Raw genomic sequence first — 17,049 nt, forward strand, 5'->3', positions numbered from 1 at the left:
CAGGCGGGCACCGGGTGCCATGGCAACGGGATGCGAGGAGGAGGTGGCGGTGGTGGTGGTAGGAAACGTTGGGGGCTGCTTTCTTGCGAGGAAGTGATCGTCCCCCTGTAGTAGGCACTGGTGAAGCCGTATCTCGAGTGCTGTGTTCAGTTTTGGGCCCCACACGAGAAGAAAGACATTGAGGTACTGGAGCGTGTCCGGAGAAGGGCAACGGAGCCGGTGAGGGGTCTGGGAGGAGCGGCTGAGGGAACTGGGGGTGTTCAGCCTGGAGAAAAGGAGGCTGAGGGGAGACCTTCTCGCTCTCTACAGCTCCCTGAAAGGAGGGTGTAGCGAGGGGGGTTCGGTCTCTTCAACCAAGTAACAAGTGGTAGGGCAAGAGGAAATGGCCTCAAGTCGCGCCAGGGGAGGTTTAGGATGGATATTAGGAAAAATTTCTTCACCAAAAGGGTTACCAGACATTGGAAGAGGCTGGCCGGGGAAGTGGTGGAATCGCCATCCTTGGAGGTGTTTAAAAGATCGGTAAATGTGGTGTTGAGGGACATGGTTTAGTGGTAGTTTTGGCAGTGTTAGGTTGACAGTTGGACTCAATGATGTTAAAGGTCCCTTCCAACCTAGACTATGCTATCCTACCTACACCCTGAGAGGTACGTGCACCCATCATCTCCAGCACCACTTTGTTTTCTGGATGGGCCCCGCAGCAGCAGCCGTCCCACTCATTCAAGATCGCCAAGGTTCTCCAGACCCAAAGAAATGAGGTTTCCTTCCCTCTCCAGCCCCAGCCCCCCTTGGGGTGTTTTCCAGGCTTTGGGCAGAGCAGGAGCCGCCCCTTGGGGTCTGTGCTTTGGGTCAACACGCGTGGGGCAGGGCGGGTGGTACTTGCTCCCTCTCAGGTGATTTTGCAGAGTGATTCCTTGGTGTCGGTGTGATGTTCCTCATGAAGGCTTCTGCAGAAGCTCAAGACTTTTTTGGGGAATGGCAGGGCTTGTTTTTAAGACTCGGATCGCACTTTGTTTAGAGGGGCTTGGAGAGGTCCGAGCAGCCCAGAGCCAGCCTGGCAGGCTCCAGAGGGGCCTGAGCAGGAGAGGGGAGTTTGTTTGGGAAATCCTTTTCTCCCTGCAGGTAGGAGGTTGGTGTGGATGTGACCAACGGTGTTAGATTCCCCCTGCAACGTGGAGGTGGAGGTTGGATGAATCTGTAAACGGACTTGCTGGAGCAGGGGAAGGCTGGAATCCTGCAATGGTGAGTGTGGTACGGTACGAAGGCAAGCCTGGGAAATCCAAATTTGATGCTCTGGCACCTCTGTTCAGAGGCAGAAGTGATCCCGAGGGCGGGAGGCTTCTGCCCAGCTGGCAGTCAGGAAGGGCTGTGCTCACTGGTGTCTCAAAAGTTGCAAATATCTCTGTGGTTCCCCTGTGTTTCACGTGCCATTTCCCAAACAGTGTGGGCGGGAGGAGGGCTTTGCTGTTGTTTGTGGGATTGTCTGGAGAAAGCTGCCTCTGGCTTTAGTGTTTTGAGAAAGTCCAGGTCAGACTTGCTTTATTTTCTAATGAGGGAATTTGTCTTTCTCCATAGGCTACAAAACCCAAGAAAAGTTTAAGAGGTACGTAGGCTCGTGTGCTTTCCTTTCGCTGTCCGTAGGTGCTTTGATCTGGGAAAGCATGGGACGGAGGAGGGGGGACACTGGGGTCAGGTGGCAGTCCTGACTATGGAAATGTTTCGTGGTCCTTGTCTGAAAGATGCAGTTGAGTGCACTGTGTCCTTCCTGAACCAGAGATATTCACCTGTCTCTCACATCAAGTGGATTTGCTTATTGGGGTCCTATATTCCTTTCTTGTGGGCTTTCTCAAATCCAGGGGAGAATATATGCATTTATTTCAGCTCCTCCCCTCACCCACTCCCTAACTGCCTGTTTAGAGGCCTCCTGCAGCCCCTGACACTGAAGCAGTGCTTTTGGGGTTCCCCAGGGGCTCTGAGATACTGTGGGGGGAGAGCTCACAGATGAAATGCTGCTTGTGGCCAGTGACTGACTGAACAGAAAGCAGCTGGCTCACTTGATAAAGATATCCCATTTCTGATTAAGTGAAGCCAGATCTTTTATCTACAAAATACTGGATCAAGCCCTGGCTCTCTACACCAGCGAGGATAGCCTTATGCTGATGATGCTTGAGACCAAACCTGTATTCTTGAGGGATTTCAAAAGAGCAAGCCGAATTGAAATTGGGACCTTTCCATACCTGCTTGGTGAGCTCACCTGCCTCAACACCTTTTATCCGTCTCGTTTCAGGCTCTATTGATGACATGCTCGGTGACCTCCTGGGATACGATGGTAAAACAAACCTTCTTTGCAGCTGAAAGGGCAGCATCCCGGTAGTCTTCCTCCCATCCTGGGAGCAGGAGGTGCTGGTGCGACAGTCTCCGAGGGGCTCCAGTTGTGAGGGGGGCTGAAGCAGGGAGCAGAGGGGAGAGCAGGGTTTCCCAGAGTGAGAGACCACTTAATAGGCTGGATGTCGGTTTGGGGAGGTGAAGTGAAGTTCTTCTCTGAATAAAAGCCTCTGTGGTCCCTGAGAAGACAGCAAATCCCCCTTTGGAGTGCTTAGGCCAGGAATATGCCCGTGTCCATCATCCTAATATCTCCCTGTCTTGTTTCCAGATGAAACCCCTGTTAAATCTGCCAGAGCTTCCCAGCTGGCCGGAAGCAGCGGTGGGAGAGCCCGGGCCACCAGCCTGCAGGCCAGCAAGAAGTGAGTGCCTCTCAGACACAGCCTCTCCCACCTGGAGATCTCTCTGTGCTCCCCAGGTCCTTCTGACCTGCCCTGTCCTTGGCTTCTCTACCTCTCTCCCTGCCGTGATAACAATTGCCTGGGAAGGCGAGTTACCTGCGATGCTGTTGGGAACTGGGAGCCCAGAGCCTGAAGCTTTCCAGCAAGAGCTGGGTGCCTCCAGCCCTGTACATCATCTGTAAATCTCCCTTATAACAGTTGCTTGCTTAAATATAGCAGCCCCAGCACTACCATCTTTTATCCTGCTGCTATTTTAGTCTCCTTTTCCGTGTTGTACGCCATGGCTGTTGCGCTGTGCCTGTGTGGTCCCCTCTTCCTCCCACCACTGTGTCTCCCTGCACCCTTGCCGAGCTCACGTGTGGTGCCGCTAACCCCCGGGCTTGTGTCGCAGGTCCTTTCTAGAGGATGATTTCTTCAGCAAACTCCCTGCAGAGGACATCAAAGCTACAGAGGTGAGCGCAAATTTTGGGAGAAAGCCTGGGTGCCCTGAGGGCTGGGGCTGAGCCCAGCCAAGCTTACCCCTGGTGTCGCCCCATCCGAGTCAGCAGTGGGGTATTGGGGATGAACCGTGAAGTTTGGCTGAAGGGGTCACCCCTCTCCGGCATTGCTGTGGGGTGGGGAAGACGGGACAGGGGAGTGGGTGGATGGTGGGAGAAGGGCTCCCAGGTGCCCTGGATGAGGTGGAGCAAAGCCAGAGGAGCACGTTGTGCTGCAGCCCAGCCTTCCCGGTAGCGCTTCCGATAAAGTGTCCTAGGAATGACCCATACCCAAAAAGATGCCCTCAGTGTTCTTAAGACTTCTCCCAGAGGCAGCAGGATCTCAGGAAAGGAAACAAGGCACAGGGGGTTTTCATTTGGGGGACACCAGGAGGAATTGGGCATGTATTCTTCCATTCCATAAAACGAGGAAAACCAGGGGCTGGAGCGTGGAAGCAAAGGGTGAGGAGTTTCCAAAGTCTCTGATCTCTGCCTTCCCTGGCATGCAGGGATCCAGTGCCTCCGATGCAGACCCACAAGCTCTGCTGCAGACCCTGAAGGTAAATGCATAAACATCCTTCGTCTCAGCCCCACGTGCCCTGCCGCCACGGCCTCCAGCAGCAGCCTTCACAGGGAGAAGCAGCGCAGAGGCATTGGCAGCGCTCACCCTGCTCCCGTCCTGTCGATTTCCAGGACATGGATGACATGGAAGCTGATCTCCTGGGAATACCAAAACCCAGTTCCGGGCCAGGGAAGACAGCTGCCAAAGGTCCTGGGAAATGGGACTCCTCGGGAGGAGCAATGAAAACCGCAGGTAAGCTGCTGGCTCCTGAGAAAAGTGAAAAAGGAGATTCTGCTCTTCTTTTCATCGCCTGGTTCCAAATGAGCAGGGGGTGTTGTTTTCTTCTGGGATAGGGAACAAAGAGTGGATTCATTCCCTAAAATCCTTTTCCTGGTCCTTTTTGGGGCTGTCCCAGACACACAGTGTTATTCTGGCCATATGTTCTCCCTTGGGAGGTCCCTGGCCCAACCTCCTGTCGTGGTGTGGTAACATCACTAACATCAGCAGCAATATCGGCCACACTGCCATCTCCTACCAAACACCATCTGGCTGTTCCCCGGTGCAATGGAAGGAGAGCCAGAGGGGTTGCATTTAAGACATGCCAGTCCCCAAACTGTCCTGCTCTTCCCCAAGCCCTTTTCTCCTTCTCTGCCCACATGGAGACCCCTCCATGCTGGTTCCCACCCCGTAGGGCTGCGGGGGGACTGTGTGTCTCAATATGGGCTTTTATGGGGCTGCCACCAGAAAAGTGACCTTCAGCCAGGGTGGGAGAGGGACATCTCTGCAGCACCTTGGCCCTGAGAGCTGCGGCCTGTCTTTCTAGGAGAGTCTGTACCTCTGATGGAGAAGAAGCCACTCGCATCCCCCCCTGCTTCCCGACAGTACAAGAAATTTAACTTTGAAGGTAGGATGTCACTTCACTTCAGGATGTAGCTGCATAGGGGCAGCTGAGGACTCTGCCCTTGCTCTTTGCCCATAGCTTGGCTTTTCTCTTAAACCGAAGGCTTGGCTGGTTAATGAGATACAGAGTCCTTCACCCCTACCATGCCAGTGCAAATCGAACCCTTCAGAGGTGACCAAAGGAAAAAAAAAATTACAGCTCTGCGTTTGAGACCCTCCCCAGAACAGGGCTGGGAGATGGTTCCTGGGGGAGTTTGCATTATCACGTGTTTTTAGTGACTGTCTGTAATATTTGTGAGCCCTCGTGTCAGGGGGTATTGTGTCCAGTTTCCAAACATGGCAGGGTGGTTTCCTGGCACAGCTGAGTTCTGGTTGTCAAAGCCTTCACTTTAACCAAGATCAGGATCTGTTAAAATCACTAACGCACTTTAGGTCATTTAGGTGGGCTTTCTTCTCACCTTTCTCTTTGCCTAAACAGTGTTCAAGCGTTAAAGCACCCAAATTTTGAGCTATTTTCTTCTAGGAGAATGAAAATGTGGAAAAACTGAATGGAAATATAACTCTTGAGTGTTTAAAGTTCAGGGAGACTCAGGGTATCCCAGGTCCTTGCAGAACCTGCATTCATGGGCAGATATGGTTTCCTATTTCCATGTGCATACGGTGGGGGATAGAGCTTGGCTTAGTGCAGAACTATTCTTCTAAATAACGTTGGGTTTGTTTGTTTTTATTATTATTCTCCTTTCCTGCCCCTACGGGGTAATTCCCAGATGCAGATGATCCTTTGGCAGGGCTTTTATCTGATGAGGAACAGGATGCTCCCAAGAAACCAGCTCCAACAGGCACTAAAAGCTCTGAGAAAAAAACGGAACGGAGCAAAGAGAAAGGTAAGCAGGGTGGGATCCAGCTGCGCTGTGGCTGTGTTACAGGCACTCATCCCTCTTTTTCCTGCAGCAGGGATGCTAATGGGTCCAATAGTCCCCTAAAATCGCCTTTCACCCCAGTAAATCCACTCTGGATGCAAGTAGCAGCTGGTGGGTTGGGGCAAGGACTGAGGTGCATTGGTGGAGCAGGGACTTTGGGCAAAGGGGGGCAAGAATTATCTTATTGGAAACTGGCAAAGCTAAAAGAGCTCCTGGTGTTAGCCAGAGCTGGAAACCCCGGTGTCAGCGACACCCAGCAGTGTCCCATCAGTGGATGCATGGCCACAGACCGGCCAGGAGTGCGTTGCCACTTTGTCACTTGCTGTGAGATTGGGTCACTGAAAAGAGTTATTTAAAAATTACTTTGTAAACGGTCCTGAGAGATAAGAGCAGGCAGGGCTGCTTTGATCTCTTGTTCAAAAAAAAGCCCTGATCAAACCTGCCGTGTGTGATCACATCCACAGAGCTGCCCCCACCCCAGACGCCCCTGCACACTGTGGCCCCGGCCCGGAGGAGGGAGGAGCTCACGTTTGAAGATGATGGTGACGACCTGATGGATGCACTGGGATTTGGCAATGGCCCAAAAGGAGATGCGAAGCAGGGAAAGAAGGCAGAAGAGTAAGGGCGATGGAGAGGCAGTGGGAGTAAAGCAGGGGATGGCTTGTGCGTTGGGATGGTGCCACCGCGCTGGGTGGGGGATGCTGGAGCTTCTGCCTGTGGGTCCCAGAAGGGGGCGGGGGGAGCCTTGTCTTGCAGAGAAGAGCCAGAGCACCCTGGCAAGGCTGTGTGACGAGGAACAGGCCTGCCTCTCAGAGAAACCCATCTGCCGCTGTGTCCCCAACAGAGAGGAGCTCCGGCCAGCCCGCTCCAAGCTGGATGAGTTGCTGGGACGAAGCTCCGTGGCCAAAATCCTGGAACAGCCAGGCACGGGAGAGCGCAGGGAGTTCCAACTGGATAAGAAATACCAAAAGCAGCCAGGTGAGCACAGCCAGGGACTCCGGGAAGGTCTGCAGGGGTGACAGCATTTGCTTGGGAGAGCAAGATTGATTTCTAATGCCCTCGCAGGGGAAATAACCCTTTCTGTAGTGGTGAGCAGGGTTGCTAACGGGCTCTCAGTCAGCGCAGGGGTTGGGGGCTAATGCAAAAGTGGTGTACTCTGCCTTTGAGGCAGCCTGGGAGCGTTCGCGCAGTAGCCATAACTCAGTTGCCTTCAGACATGGAGTGATTTCCAACAAAAACCACAGTGAGGAGGCACATTTCTCACGTGTTTCCAGGGAAGATGTTTCCAGCTGTGTTTTCGCAGAGGTGGGAATTCCAGTGGGAATTGCAGGGGAGGAGGAGGGCTGGTGTCTTTGTAGCCGGCTGCTCCTCTGGGCGCTGACTCAAGGCTGCTTGTCTGAACAGAGAAGGAAGAGGGTTGGGACGAGGAGGATTTTGTCTTTGGAGCGTACAAGCCCACGGTGGCCTCCACGCCCGAGGGCCGGTCATCGAGAAGGCAGTCTGTGAGGTATGGTGGTGCTCTGTCTGTCTGTTGTCCCAGCCGCGCTGCCCCTGCGGTGGAGCAGGCAGTGTCCCCGGGGTCCCCTCGCAGGCAGGTATGCCACTGCCTCTCCTCGCAGCAGGTTTTCAGCCGAGAACAGCAGCGAACCGAAACCAGAGTCGTGCTCCAAACGGCCTCCTCCAGCGAGCAGGAGCCCCGTGCAGGGCAGCAGAGCTGGAGGCGACTGGCTGGGTTTGAAGGATGAGGATTTTCTGAATTCAGAGCCGCCGTCTCCAGTGAAGGCCAGTCCCGCGGTGAGCTACCCCAGCCCTGCCGCAGCCGGACGGCCCGGCCCCACCAGCCAGATCCCGGCCGGAGAGGAGGCAACGGCTAAACCCGGCGCGGTGGAGGAGGAGAACTGGCTGAGCGCTGCCTTGTCTCGCAAGAAAGCCCAAGCACAGGCGAAGGCCCAGGAGGGAAGCGTCGAGCGGTCGGAGGTCCCAGGCGAAGGGCTGGATCCCCGCTCTCCTGTCAGGTAAAGAGATGGCCGCAGTAAAGGCACGGTTGATGGCCGCAGCGCTCCAGTCTGCTCCACCTGTAGCTGCTCCAGCAGGACCTCTCAGAAACCCTCAGCTCAGATTTAAGGAATTGATTTTAAGCACTATCTTGTCTCAGTTGGGGTAATAACACGAGGCTTTCTCCCACTGATCCAGCCCACCGTCCCATTACACCTCTGGATTCTCCTTCCAGTTGTGGCCAAGGTTGCACACACTGCCCTGGGTCCCGTAGAGCGGTCCTGGATCAGCACACCCCCACGAGCTCTCCGCTGTGCTCCTCCTTCCTGCCTTCATTCCCCCTTTTTCCTCCTAGTTCCAGGCAAACCGACTCCTCCAGTTGATTACACGGACACAGGCTCAGACTTGTGTCGTTTGAATGGGACTCCAAAGTGAATTGCAGACAAACAGCCGTGTATCGTGCGCAGGGCTGTGTTTGCTGGGGCTGCTGCTACCCGGGGGAGAGGGGTGGATGCAGCAGGGAGGAGCACCGGTGATGGAGGTTTTTGGGGCAGGAACTGGCGTTGGGGGAAAGGATCTTGTCTTTCATCACCTCCACGGCTCTTCCACATAGGATGTTTTTTGCTTGCAGCCAGCCAGCCGCCTCCGTGGCAGCACCGCAGCAGGCAGCTGCCCTGCAGGACAAGGCAGCGAGCACTGATGGCTCCAGGTAAGGCTTCCTTTGTGTTTCTGTCATCCTCCGTGGGGGAGATTTCCTGCAGAAAGCAGCTCCATGGGTGAGATTAAGGAGTGGGGAGAGCTGGTAGTGAGCAGTGATCTCTTTGGTCTGGGACCTCGTAAACTGGGAGGGAAGGCAGCTCTGAAAGATCGTCAGGCTCTTGCCTACTTGATCACAGTGGAACAGCCAAGATTTAAACTTATGCCAAGCAGGATAATGTCTGTGCGCCTCTCCCTGAGCTGTGCCACTGCTGTGCGTCACTCGTGTCTCTGTGCCCACGCAGGCAGCCGGTCCCCTGGCTCAGCACCGCGAAACAAGCCTCAGCTCCCCCGTCAGAGGCTGCGAAGGGGGATCCCTCCGGAGATGCCAGCGCCCTGGGTGTGTTCCGTGTGGTTGTACAGTTTGGGTAGCAGTACGCAGAGAGGGTCCCCCTGCCTCACAAAAAATAAAAAAAAAAAAATAAAAAGGCAGGAGCCACAGCATCACCTTTGGCCATGTGGATGCTGCCCAGGCTTTGACCAGCCATTGTCAGAGCGAGCTGCTAAGCTGCAGGATCCCACCATCCCCATTGCGTGGTGTGGTGTGGACGTCGTGTTGGGGCGCACTGAGCTCTGCAGTGCTGCTTTGAGGTATCAGAGGGCTGCAAGGGACTTGCTCTCTCTGAGCAATGGGTGGGTGTAAGTTCTTGCTGTCCCTGCTCTCTCCCTCTTCCCTCTTGCTGCCCCTAGACTCATCCCACTAGTGCAGTGTGCTGGAAGACCCCTCCTGCCCTGGGCTGAGACTGTGCACCAGCTCAGAGGCCACTGAAAGAAGCTTAGGGGACCCAGCCAGCTCCCTAGGTGATGGGGATGGAGGAGGAGCCATGCCTTGTCCCCAGGCTTACTCTGCAGAGCAGTCCCACCATCGTGTGTGGGGTTGGGTAGGGGTGCGGGTACAGACAAGCCCATCTGACCCTCCGTCCCCATGGCCAGCTGCTGGAGCAGAGCAGGACCCTTCTCGCTCTGCCCAGGATACCCAGGTCCTTGTCCTTCTGGGAGGGGATGGTTCCCATTGCCGTGTCTGAATCATGAACTTGTTCAATTTTCAGTCCCCACGGCCTTGTTCCCAGGAGAGCAGGAGACGCAGAGCCCTGCCCTGCTCACTCAGGTAGGTCTGCTGGCCCCACGTCTCCAGGAGATGCGGGGTTGGGTGGTGATTGCAAGTCCTCCCTGCCAGCTTGCTGGCATCCAGTTCCATCCGTGCTCCCTTGGCAGGAGGAGGGATGTGCCCTGCTTTGCATCTCTGGGAGCCTGTGTTCATGGAGGCAAAGTGTTTGGAGAGCCCCAAGATCCCATAAGTTGTATTTATCAGGCCAAAGCACGTGGGCTATGGATGTTTTTTAAATCATGTATGTTTGCAACCCTGCATTGCCTGAGTAGCATTTACGTAGTTCCCCAGGCATGTATATATTACATTAATTAGACAACAGAGGCTCCAGTTGATAAAGGACTTTTTCTTCAGCTGTTTTCCCCCAGTATGGTGGTGAAGATGCTCTGAGATTGTTTTTAGACAACTGAAGTGGAATCCAAGCCTCTGACAGAGAGGGCAGCTCTTGCTTGGTCTTTGAAGCCTCCATTTCTCACCTAGCTGGGCCTCCTGGCCCTGCCCTCATGGCAGGACACACCGTGTCTCCCAGAGGACTCACGGTCTTATCCTTGAGTCTGTCCCTCGAGAAGGAAGAGCCCAGCATGCTTGTGTCTGGGGTAGGGACTGCTGAGCATCACCTGGGAAGAAGGAACCCAGGCCAGCAATGGGGGTGGCGATGGATTGCTGTTCCCAAGCTAGGAGATGTTCTCCCCTGGGCTTTACCTCCCTGAGAGCATCTCTATCTCTCCACAGGTTACGACCCCCAGAGCACATCTCCAGTCTGCCCCACAGCTGCAGGTGAGGCATGTGCCTCCCTTTGGGGGCTGATGGCCACACCACAAAGCCACTCATCCTGAAGAGCCTCAATTTTCTCTCTCCATCCCCATAGGCAGAGTCTCCAGCCCTGGGCTTGCTGCATGAGAGGAGGTTGGGGGCTCCCACAGCCCAGCTCCATGAGGATGCGATGGGCTATCGGGCAGCGCTGCTCAGTGCCCAGGCCCGTGTGGCAGAGCTGGAGAGCCAGGTGAGCCCCATTGCCTGCTGGAGGGAGGACCACAGGTGACCCAGGGGGAGGAGAAGGGGCCATGTCTGCTCCAAATAGCACCAGGGTGACAGGGGAGAGGAGGAACCTCCCTGTACAGAGATGCCTACTGCCACCACGTGCTGCTATGGGAGCTCTGTTCCCGGGGCCGCACAAGGACCTTCTTCCTGGATGCCTGGCAGGTCCGGATGCTGGAGCTAGAGCGGACACAGCACAAACTGTTGCTGGAGAGTCTTCAGCAGCGGCACCAGGAGGACCTGGATCTCCTCGAGAACGCCCACAGGTACCAGGTTCTCACCTGCTCTCCCCTCCTGTGTCACATCTTTGCCTACAGTCCTGTCCCTCACCCGTGGGGTGGGAGTGCTGGGATGCTTCCCAAATCCATCCCTGGGGTGGGCAGGCACAGAGCCATGTCGATATGGACCTGGTGGGGGCAGAGAGGAGCCCCACGAGTGAGCCGAGGTGGGGTCCACTCCCACCAAAACTGTCCCACAGTGACAAGGAGGAGGGGCCAGTCCCATTGCCAGCATGTCCCCAACCAGGGCACCGCACTGGGCAGTGGCAGGAGGGTTCAGGGCTCAGACTGTGGAGAGCAAAGCGTCCTGTTCCTCAGTTTCCCCATGCACACAGCGACACTGATCTGCTCCTAAATCTCCGTGTGCGCTTTGGGTGGAGAGGGCCAGGTATTGCCATGAAAGCAACACTTCTTCCCTGCTGTGACCTCTCCGTGCAGGAGCCGGGTAAAGGTGGTGGAGGAGACCTATGGGCAGCGGGAGGAGAGGCTGCGGCGGGAGAAGGAGCAGCTGGCAGCTCAGCTGCTGTCGCAGAGCCAGAACGCGGAGCAGGCACGGGCAGAGCTGCTGGCACAGCACCAGCAGCGCCTGGCCGTGCTGGAGCAGCAGAGCACGCTGGAGATGGAGCGGCTGCGAGAGCTGCAGAGGTGAGAGTGACACAAGTGGGACACACGTGGGGCTAATTCCCCCCTTTGGCAAAGGAACCAGGGAATGGGGACACGGTGAGGGGAAAAATCAGTCTCCAGAAGCACTGCGTTGTGGGCAGCTCGGTGGCTTTTGGAATGGGGATTTGCATCGTAAGTAGACACAGAGAGATGTGTCTGGAGACATCATTTCAGTATTTTGAAAGATGCTGAACCCAGTGTTTTATCTCCCCCAAATCCCTTTTATTCAGGTCAGTGAGTCACTGATGTCCACATAGTTTGAGTCAATGACAAACCAGTTTTTGGTAGAGAAGCCCATAACCCCCAGATGTGGTCCATCCCAAATGTGGATGCCTGTCGGTGGGATGCCAGCTCAGCTCTTGAGACATGGTTCTCAGCCTCACGACCAAGCCACTTCTGTGCTGCTCATCATAGGGAGCACCAGTTTGTAATAGCCCTTGGTGGGCTCCTTCCCCCATGTCCCACAGGGTGTCTGTCCAGGAGATGCGCAAAGACCACGAAGAGCAGCTCCAGCGGCTGAAGCGGCTGAAAGACCAGGAGATCGATGCAGTGACCAGTGCCACTTCGCACACTAGGTACCAATGGCTGGCATCATATCCCCACGTTGATCCCCGGCTGTGGTGTTCCCTGTCCTATGGGGAACCAGCCTCGAACCACAGGAGGAACTGGGGCCATCTTCTCTCCCACCCGCTGCCCCCGGGAATGCTGAGCTGTTTAATATCTGTCAGTACTCCCCTAAGCAGCAGCTACATCTTCCCACTGCTCTGCTATGACCCAGAGAGTTTTGGGCAGGGCTGCCTGCCCTTTTGGCCCACCATGGTGAGACGAAGTGTGTCCCGCAGGGGTGACCTTCCCCTCGCTCCTCACTGCAGGTCTCTGAATGGCGTCATCGAGCAGATGGAGAAGTTCTCCAGTGACCTGCACGACCTCTCACATAAGGTGGAGGCCACACACCACACCACTTCCCAGGAGCTGGCCATGGGGGCACGGCAGCGGGACAAGCAGCTCAAGGGTACATCTGCCATTCCTCTCTGCCAAAATGGCTGTGGGGTCCCCACTGGGTCTGGGGACACACAGAAAACAGGGACAAAGTTTGGCTCTGAGTCAGCCAGAGGCTGGGAGCCCAGGCTGGCCAAACCTTGCCTGCCTTGGTCACTAGACATCTTAGGGTCTCCCTCTTACAAATTGATTTTCTGGGGGTCTGCAGAAGGTGATGAGCACAAATGCATGCAGCTTTTCCATGAATATGGTGTGGACAGAGGGGGATTCCCACCACGTGCTGCTCATGGCCCTGCTGCTGTCTCTCCCCAGTGCTCCAGGACAGGCTGTCGCAGCAGCAGAGGGACATGGAGGAGGAGCGGAGCCGTCTCCAGGAGGTGATTGCCAAAATGGAGGCCAGGCTGGGCGAGCAGACTCGGCTGCTGGAGCAGGTGAGCCCATGCTGTGTCCTCTGCCGGGGTCACCCCTCCTGTCTGGGTATGGGGCATATGTCTTGCCCGCTGGAGGTCCCTGGCCTGGAGCCTGTGAATGGCATCTGTCTCTCCTCTGTGTCCGAACTCAGGAGCGATGGAGGGCCACAGCAGAGCAATCCAAAGTGGAATCGCTGCAGCACTCGCTGGAGGAGCAGCGACGAATCATGACACAACAGCTCTCTATGGAGCGAGCAGAGCTGGAGAGAGCAAAGGTGAGGTTGGCCGACATCTCCAGGTGCTTTTTACATGAGTCTGACCAGGGCTGTACTGTGGGGTGTGGTGGAGGAAAGAGCTGGGTGCTGGGTTGCAGCTTCCTCTGCCTCCCCAGTCCCACACCACGTCACACGATGAATCGCAATCAGACCAACCCTCTGGCACATGGATGCGAGAGGCTGCTGTGTGTGTGCGTGATGCATGCCAGTTCCTGAGGCGTGTGTGGCTGGAGCTCTCCATGCAAGGTTCACGCCAGACACCGTGGGCTTTAACCAGCCTCTAGATGTTACATGGGGTTTAGTGGCAGAGATGGGTTAAAGAAGAAAAATCCTATGGCAAATGAGACTTAGTGCTTTCTCCCTCTCTTGTGATGTTCTCCAGAGCGCTTTGCTGGAGGAGCAGAAGTCAGTGATGCAGAAGTGCTCAGAGGAGCGACGGAAGCTGGCGGCTGAGTGGGCTGAATTTCACACCCAGCAGCAGCTGAGCAAGGAGCGGATGGAGCGCGAATTGGACCGAGCCCTGCAGATGGACTCCCACAGAGAGGGCACCATCATGAGCCTGGCCAAGGTACCACAGCGGAGCCCCTTCCCGTGGCCTCCAGCACCGCCTGGCAGGCTCACGGATGGGTCCTGCCCACAGGGGAGACGTTCAGCGCTGCCTTCAGCTGTTTAAGACAAACATCACTCAGGGTGGTGAGAACCAGGCTGTTCCAGGAACAGCCTCCACCCGCCTCTTTTAGATGTTGACTGAAGCATTAGTCAACTCTGTCTATCCCCTTTGCCTGTGAGGAGTTTGGGCAGCCACTCCAGGCGCAGCTGCCTCTTGTAAGTCTGGTGAGAGAAAACCCCCATGGTGGGTTAAGCAAAACTTCCCTCTGCCATGGGGACACGTCCAGAGCCAGTTCTGCTCCACCCTGGAGCTGTCCAGAGGGGATATGTGGCACAGACAGTGCGGCAGAAATGCATTTTTCAGGGGCTACCGTGGTGGAAAATAACCATTCAGGCTGGGTATTTCCTCTGCTGACAAATCCCTGTGCCTTGAGCATGTTTTAGGGTGTGCAACATGGTGAGGGGCTCTGTCCTTCCCAAGGAAGGAGAGAGTGTGTGTGTGTCTGCACAATCACAGCTCTGCCAGCCCTGGTCCCCAAGGGTGGGATGAGAACAGTGCTTGAATACCTGGTGGTGTTGCTCTGCACCCTAAACTGACACGCACAAGAAGCTCAACAGGGGCAGATCTCTCCCATCACTTGGGAAGACATGAGATAGTGTCCAGGACAGGGCAGGTAATGCATCAGTTTCTTCTGTGCCCATCCTAGGAGCAGGCAGAGCTGAAGATCCGGGGCCGTGAGCTGAAAGCCAAGGAGGAGCAGCTGGCGAGGGACAGGGAACTGCTGGAGGAGGCCTGGCAGGAGCTGAGGCTGGAGAAGGAGAAGGTGAATGGGGCTGCACTGCGCATCCGGCAGAGGGAGGAGGACGTTAAAAGCATGACCAAGGTAAGCGGAGCATTTGCACTGCAGTTCACAGTTGTACATAGGTCAGCAGCAAAGCTCCCAAAGTCGTGAATCCTAATCCTGTCCCAGGAGGGAAATAAGGGGATGCACAAAGGAGCCCTGCCCCAGGGCAGCAAGGGTCCCTGTCCCCAGCCTCCCCAGCCACTCTGCCTTGCAGGTCTCATCCCAGAAGTACGAGGAAGGGGAGCAAGCCCTGAGGGAGGCATGCAGGGTGGACTGTGAGCACCAGACCAGGCTGCAGGTCATGCAGCAGCACCTGGAGCGGCTGAAGCAGCAGGAACAGCAGCTGCACCAGGCAAATACCCCCTTGCGTTCCCTTTTTGGTCTGGGGCCACCATGCCAAAGGCCTGAACCTTTGCCAACAGCTTCTCTCTCCCTTTCTCCTGGGGATGGGGCAGGAGCGGCTGAGCATGGCTCACCAGAGGAGACAGCTTGAACAGCTACGCGAGGAGCTGCCCAGTAACCCTGTGATGCTGCTGAATGCAGACCGGGACCTCAGCGCCCCTACAAAAGGCCTCTCCAGCACGCTGTGTAAGATTTCCTGCATGCTGCTGATGGGAAGGGATGTGCTGGGGGACAGCTGCACTTGTATTCCACTTCTCAGGAGGCTTGCAATGTTCCTGGGGGCTGTTTTAGTTCCCCTGTTTATAAACCTCAAATGTGAGTTGTGCTCCTCGTCCTCTGAAGGAGCTCAGCAGAGCTCTCTGAGCCAGGGCAATGCCAGGAGGGGATAGAGGGGGCAGGAAGGGAGAGCCAGGTGGGTTAAAACCTGTTTGCACTGGGAGTTTGGGAAGGACCCTACTGCAGGGACATGCAGGCAGCAAAAAAAAAGGGATGTTCTATTGTCTCCGTCTGCAGTTCCTCTAACGGCAGCAGCACCACACAGTTGGGCTCTCGTTCCGGGCTTTCCACCTCCTGTCAGGGTGCTCCCTCGACACAGCCCAGCGGGTAGCAGGGAAACCCTGGCCATTGCTGGCCCCACCGAGCTCTACGCCAAGCTGCTGCTGCTGAAACACAGGGCCCAGCAGGTGAGGTGGTGGGAGACCAGGGCTGGAAGGGGCTTCAAACCAGCTGGGTGGGCACAGGGCTGGGTCAAGCTTGATTTAAATCCGATAGGCACAGGGTGGGGTGTCTCCTACGATCATTACTGAGCCGCTGGGTGGGCTTGCAGAAGCCATGGGCACCTAGACGAGTGATACCAGAAGGAAGGGCGAGTGGATCCTCACACCTTGTCTCAGGTTCATCCATGACATCCCTTGACTTGATGGGGTTGCCCATCTCCTCACCCCCTCTCTGGGTGGGAGAAGCCACCTCTGCTGGACTCTGGTTTCATAATGTCCCCACCCTCTCCTGTTAGCTCCCTACTTCCCTGCTCAATCCTTCCCCAGGCAGAGATGCTCTCTGAGTCTGCCTCTGTGGGTCTTGCTCAGAGGGTGAGGAGGGAGCCCATACACACCATGGGGTGTATGTAGCATGGATAGGGTGAGCTGCTCACTGCTCACTGCATGAAGGCGGGTTTGGGATACTTCCCTTGCTCATGAGAGACACCCTGGACTGTGACCCTGTTTCTGTGGCACTCTGATATCCATCCCATCCATCCTTCCTCTCTTCTCAGGACCGCGATTTCTTAGAGGATGAGCAGTTCTTCCTGGAGACCCTGAAGAAAGCGTCTTACAACACGTCATCTCTGTCAGACTGAGGAGGTGACATCCCCATGTGCAACCCAAGGGCTGGCAGCGTCCGTCCTCACAGGAGGCTGCTGTGCCCTACACGTCGGGGAGGACAAGAAAGAATAAAGGAACCGTCTTTCTATTTAAAAACAATCTTGGAGTGGTCGGAGTGTGAAATCCATCCCCATGGGCTGTGAAGCCACAGTTTGTCTGGCCTCCATCCCTCAGGGCGAGTGCCACTGGCCACCTGGTGGGTGCTACTGGGATGCAGTTGCCCTCGTGGGGGTGGATTGAGTCGGCCATGCTGCTGGCGCTGGACAGGCACCTGCCTGGCTGTGACAACCATAGGCATTAGGGGGGATCACGGAGGTTTGGCCGAGCTGCAAGACTGGGCAAGGCAGAGCTGTGCTAAGGTTCACCAGCAGCCCGCAGCTCACAGGCAACTTCTGCTTTGCCTTTTGGGGCCTTTTTCTGCAGAAAGCTGTGTCTTGTGCTGGGCTTCACTTTCTCTCCCTGCCGCCCCGGGGTGACAACAGCGCCACTCCGCTCCCTTCAGCGGGATCTGCCCTGGGGACAGAGCAGCAATGGCGGAGATGTAGCCCGGGGGAAGGGGAGAGCCCGTCGCCCTGGGGCTGTGGGGACGTTTCTAGGGGGACGTTTCTAGTCAGGCCCTGCAGGAGCCAGCCCCGTTGCTATGGCAGCGGGGGG

At 56.1% G+C, this 17,049-nt stretch overlaps 1 protein-coding gene across 1 annotated transcript; it reads left to right on the plus strand.

The window, feature by feature from the left end:
• Positions 1-19: 19 nt before the first annotated feature.
• FBF1 (Fas (TNFRSF6) binding factor 1) lies at positions 20-16,370 on the plus strand. Its single transcript, XM_009879830.1, has 30 exons — positions 20-58; positions 1,573-1,600; positions 2,285-2,326; positions 2,651-2,741; positions 3,172-3,232; positions 3,766-3,816; positions 3,950-4,094; positions 4,642-4,722; positions 5,486-5,602; positions 6,103-6,256; positions 6,483-6,616; positions 7,043-7,145; positions 7,261-7,653; positions 8,265-8,342; positions 8,635-8,729; positions 9,439-9,497; positions 10,230-10,274; positions 10,366-10,500; positions 10,701-10,801; positions 11,252-11,458; positions 11,944-12,051; positions 12,349-12,488; positions 12,788-12,906; positions 13,038-13,160; positions 13,543-13,728; positions 14,477-14,653; positions 14,829-14,966; positions 15,070-15,202; positions 15,530-15,699; positions 16,287-16,370. Exons 1-30 carry the CDS (start codon positions 20-22, stop codon positions 16,368-16,370), a joined length of 3,537 nt encoding a protein of 1,178 aa, XP_009878132.1.
• The last annotated feature ends 679 nt before the right edge of the window (positions 16,371-17,049 follow it).

This window comes from Charadrius vociferus, unplaced genomic scaffold (assembly GCF_000708025.1).
Source record: "Charadrius vociferus isolate BGI_N301 unplaced genomic scaffold, ASM70802v2 scaffold260, whole genome shotgun sequence".
NCBI lineage: Eukaryota > Metazoa > Chordata > Aves > Charadriiformes > Charadriidae > Charadrius > Charadrius vociferus.

Excerpts from the sequence above, each read along its gene's own strand:
- FBF1 (XM_009879830.1), top strand. The coding sequence starts at position 20 with ATGGCAACGGGATGCGAGGAGGAGGTGGCGGTGGTGGTG. Across the intron at positions 7,146-7,260 it reads TCGAGAAGGCAGTCTGTGAG|GTTTTCAGCCGAGAACAGCA; the intron begins GTATGGTGGTGC and ends TCCTCGCAGCAG. Across the intron at positions 15,700-16,286 it reads TGAAACACAGGGCCCAGCAG|GACCGCGATTTCTTAGAGGA; the intron begins GTGAGGTGGTGG and ends CTCTCTTCTCAG.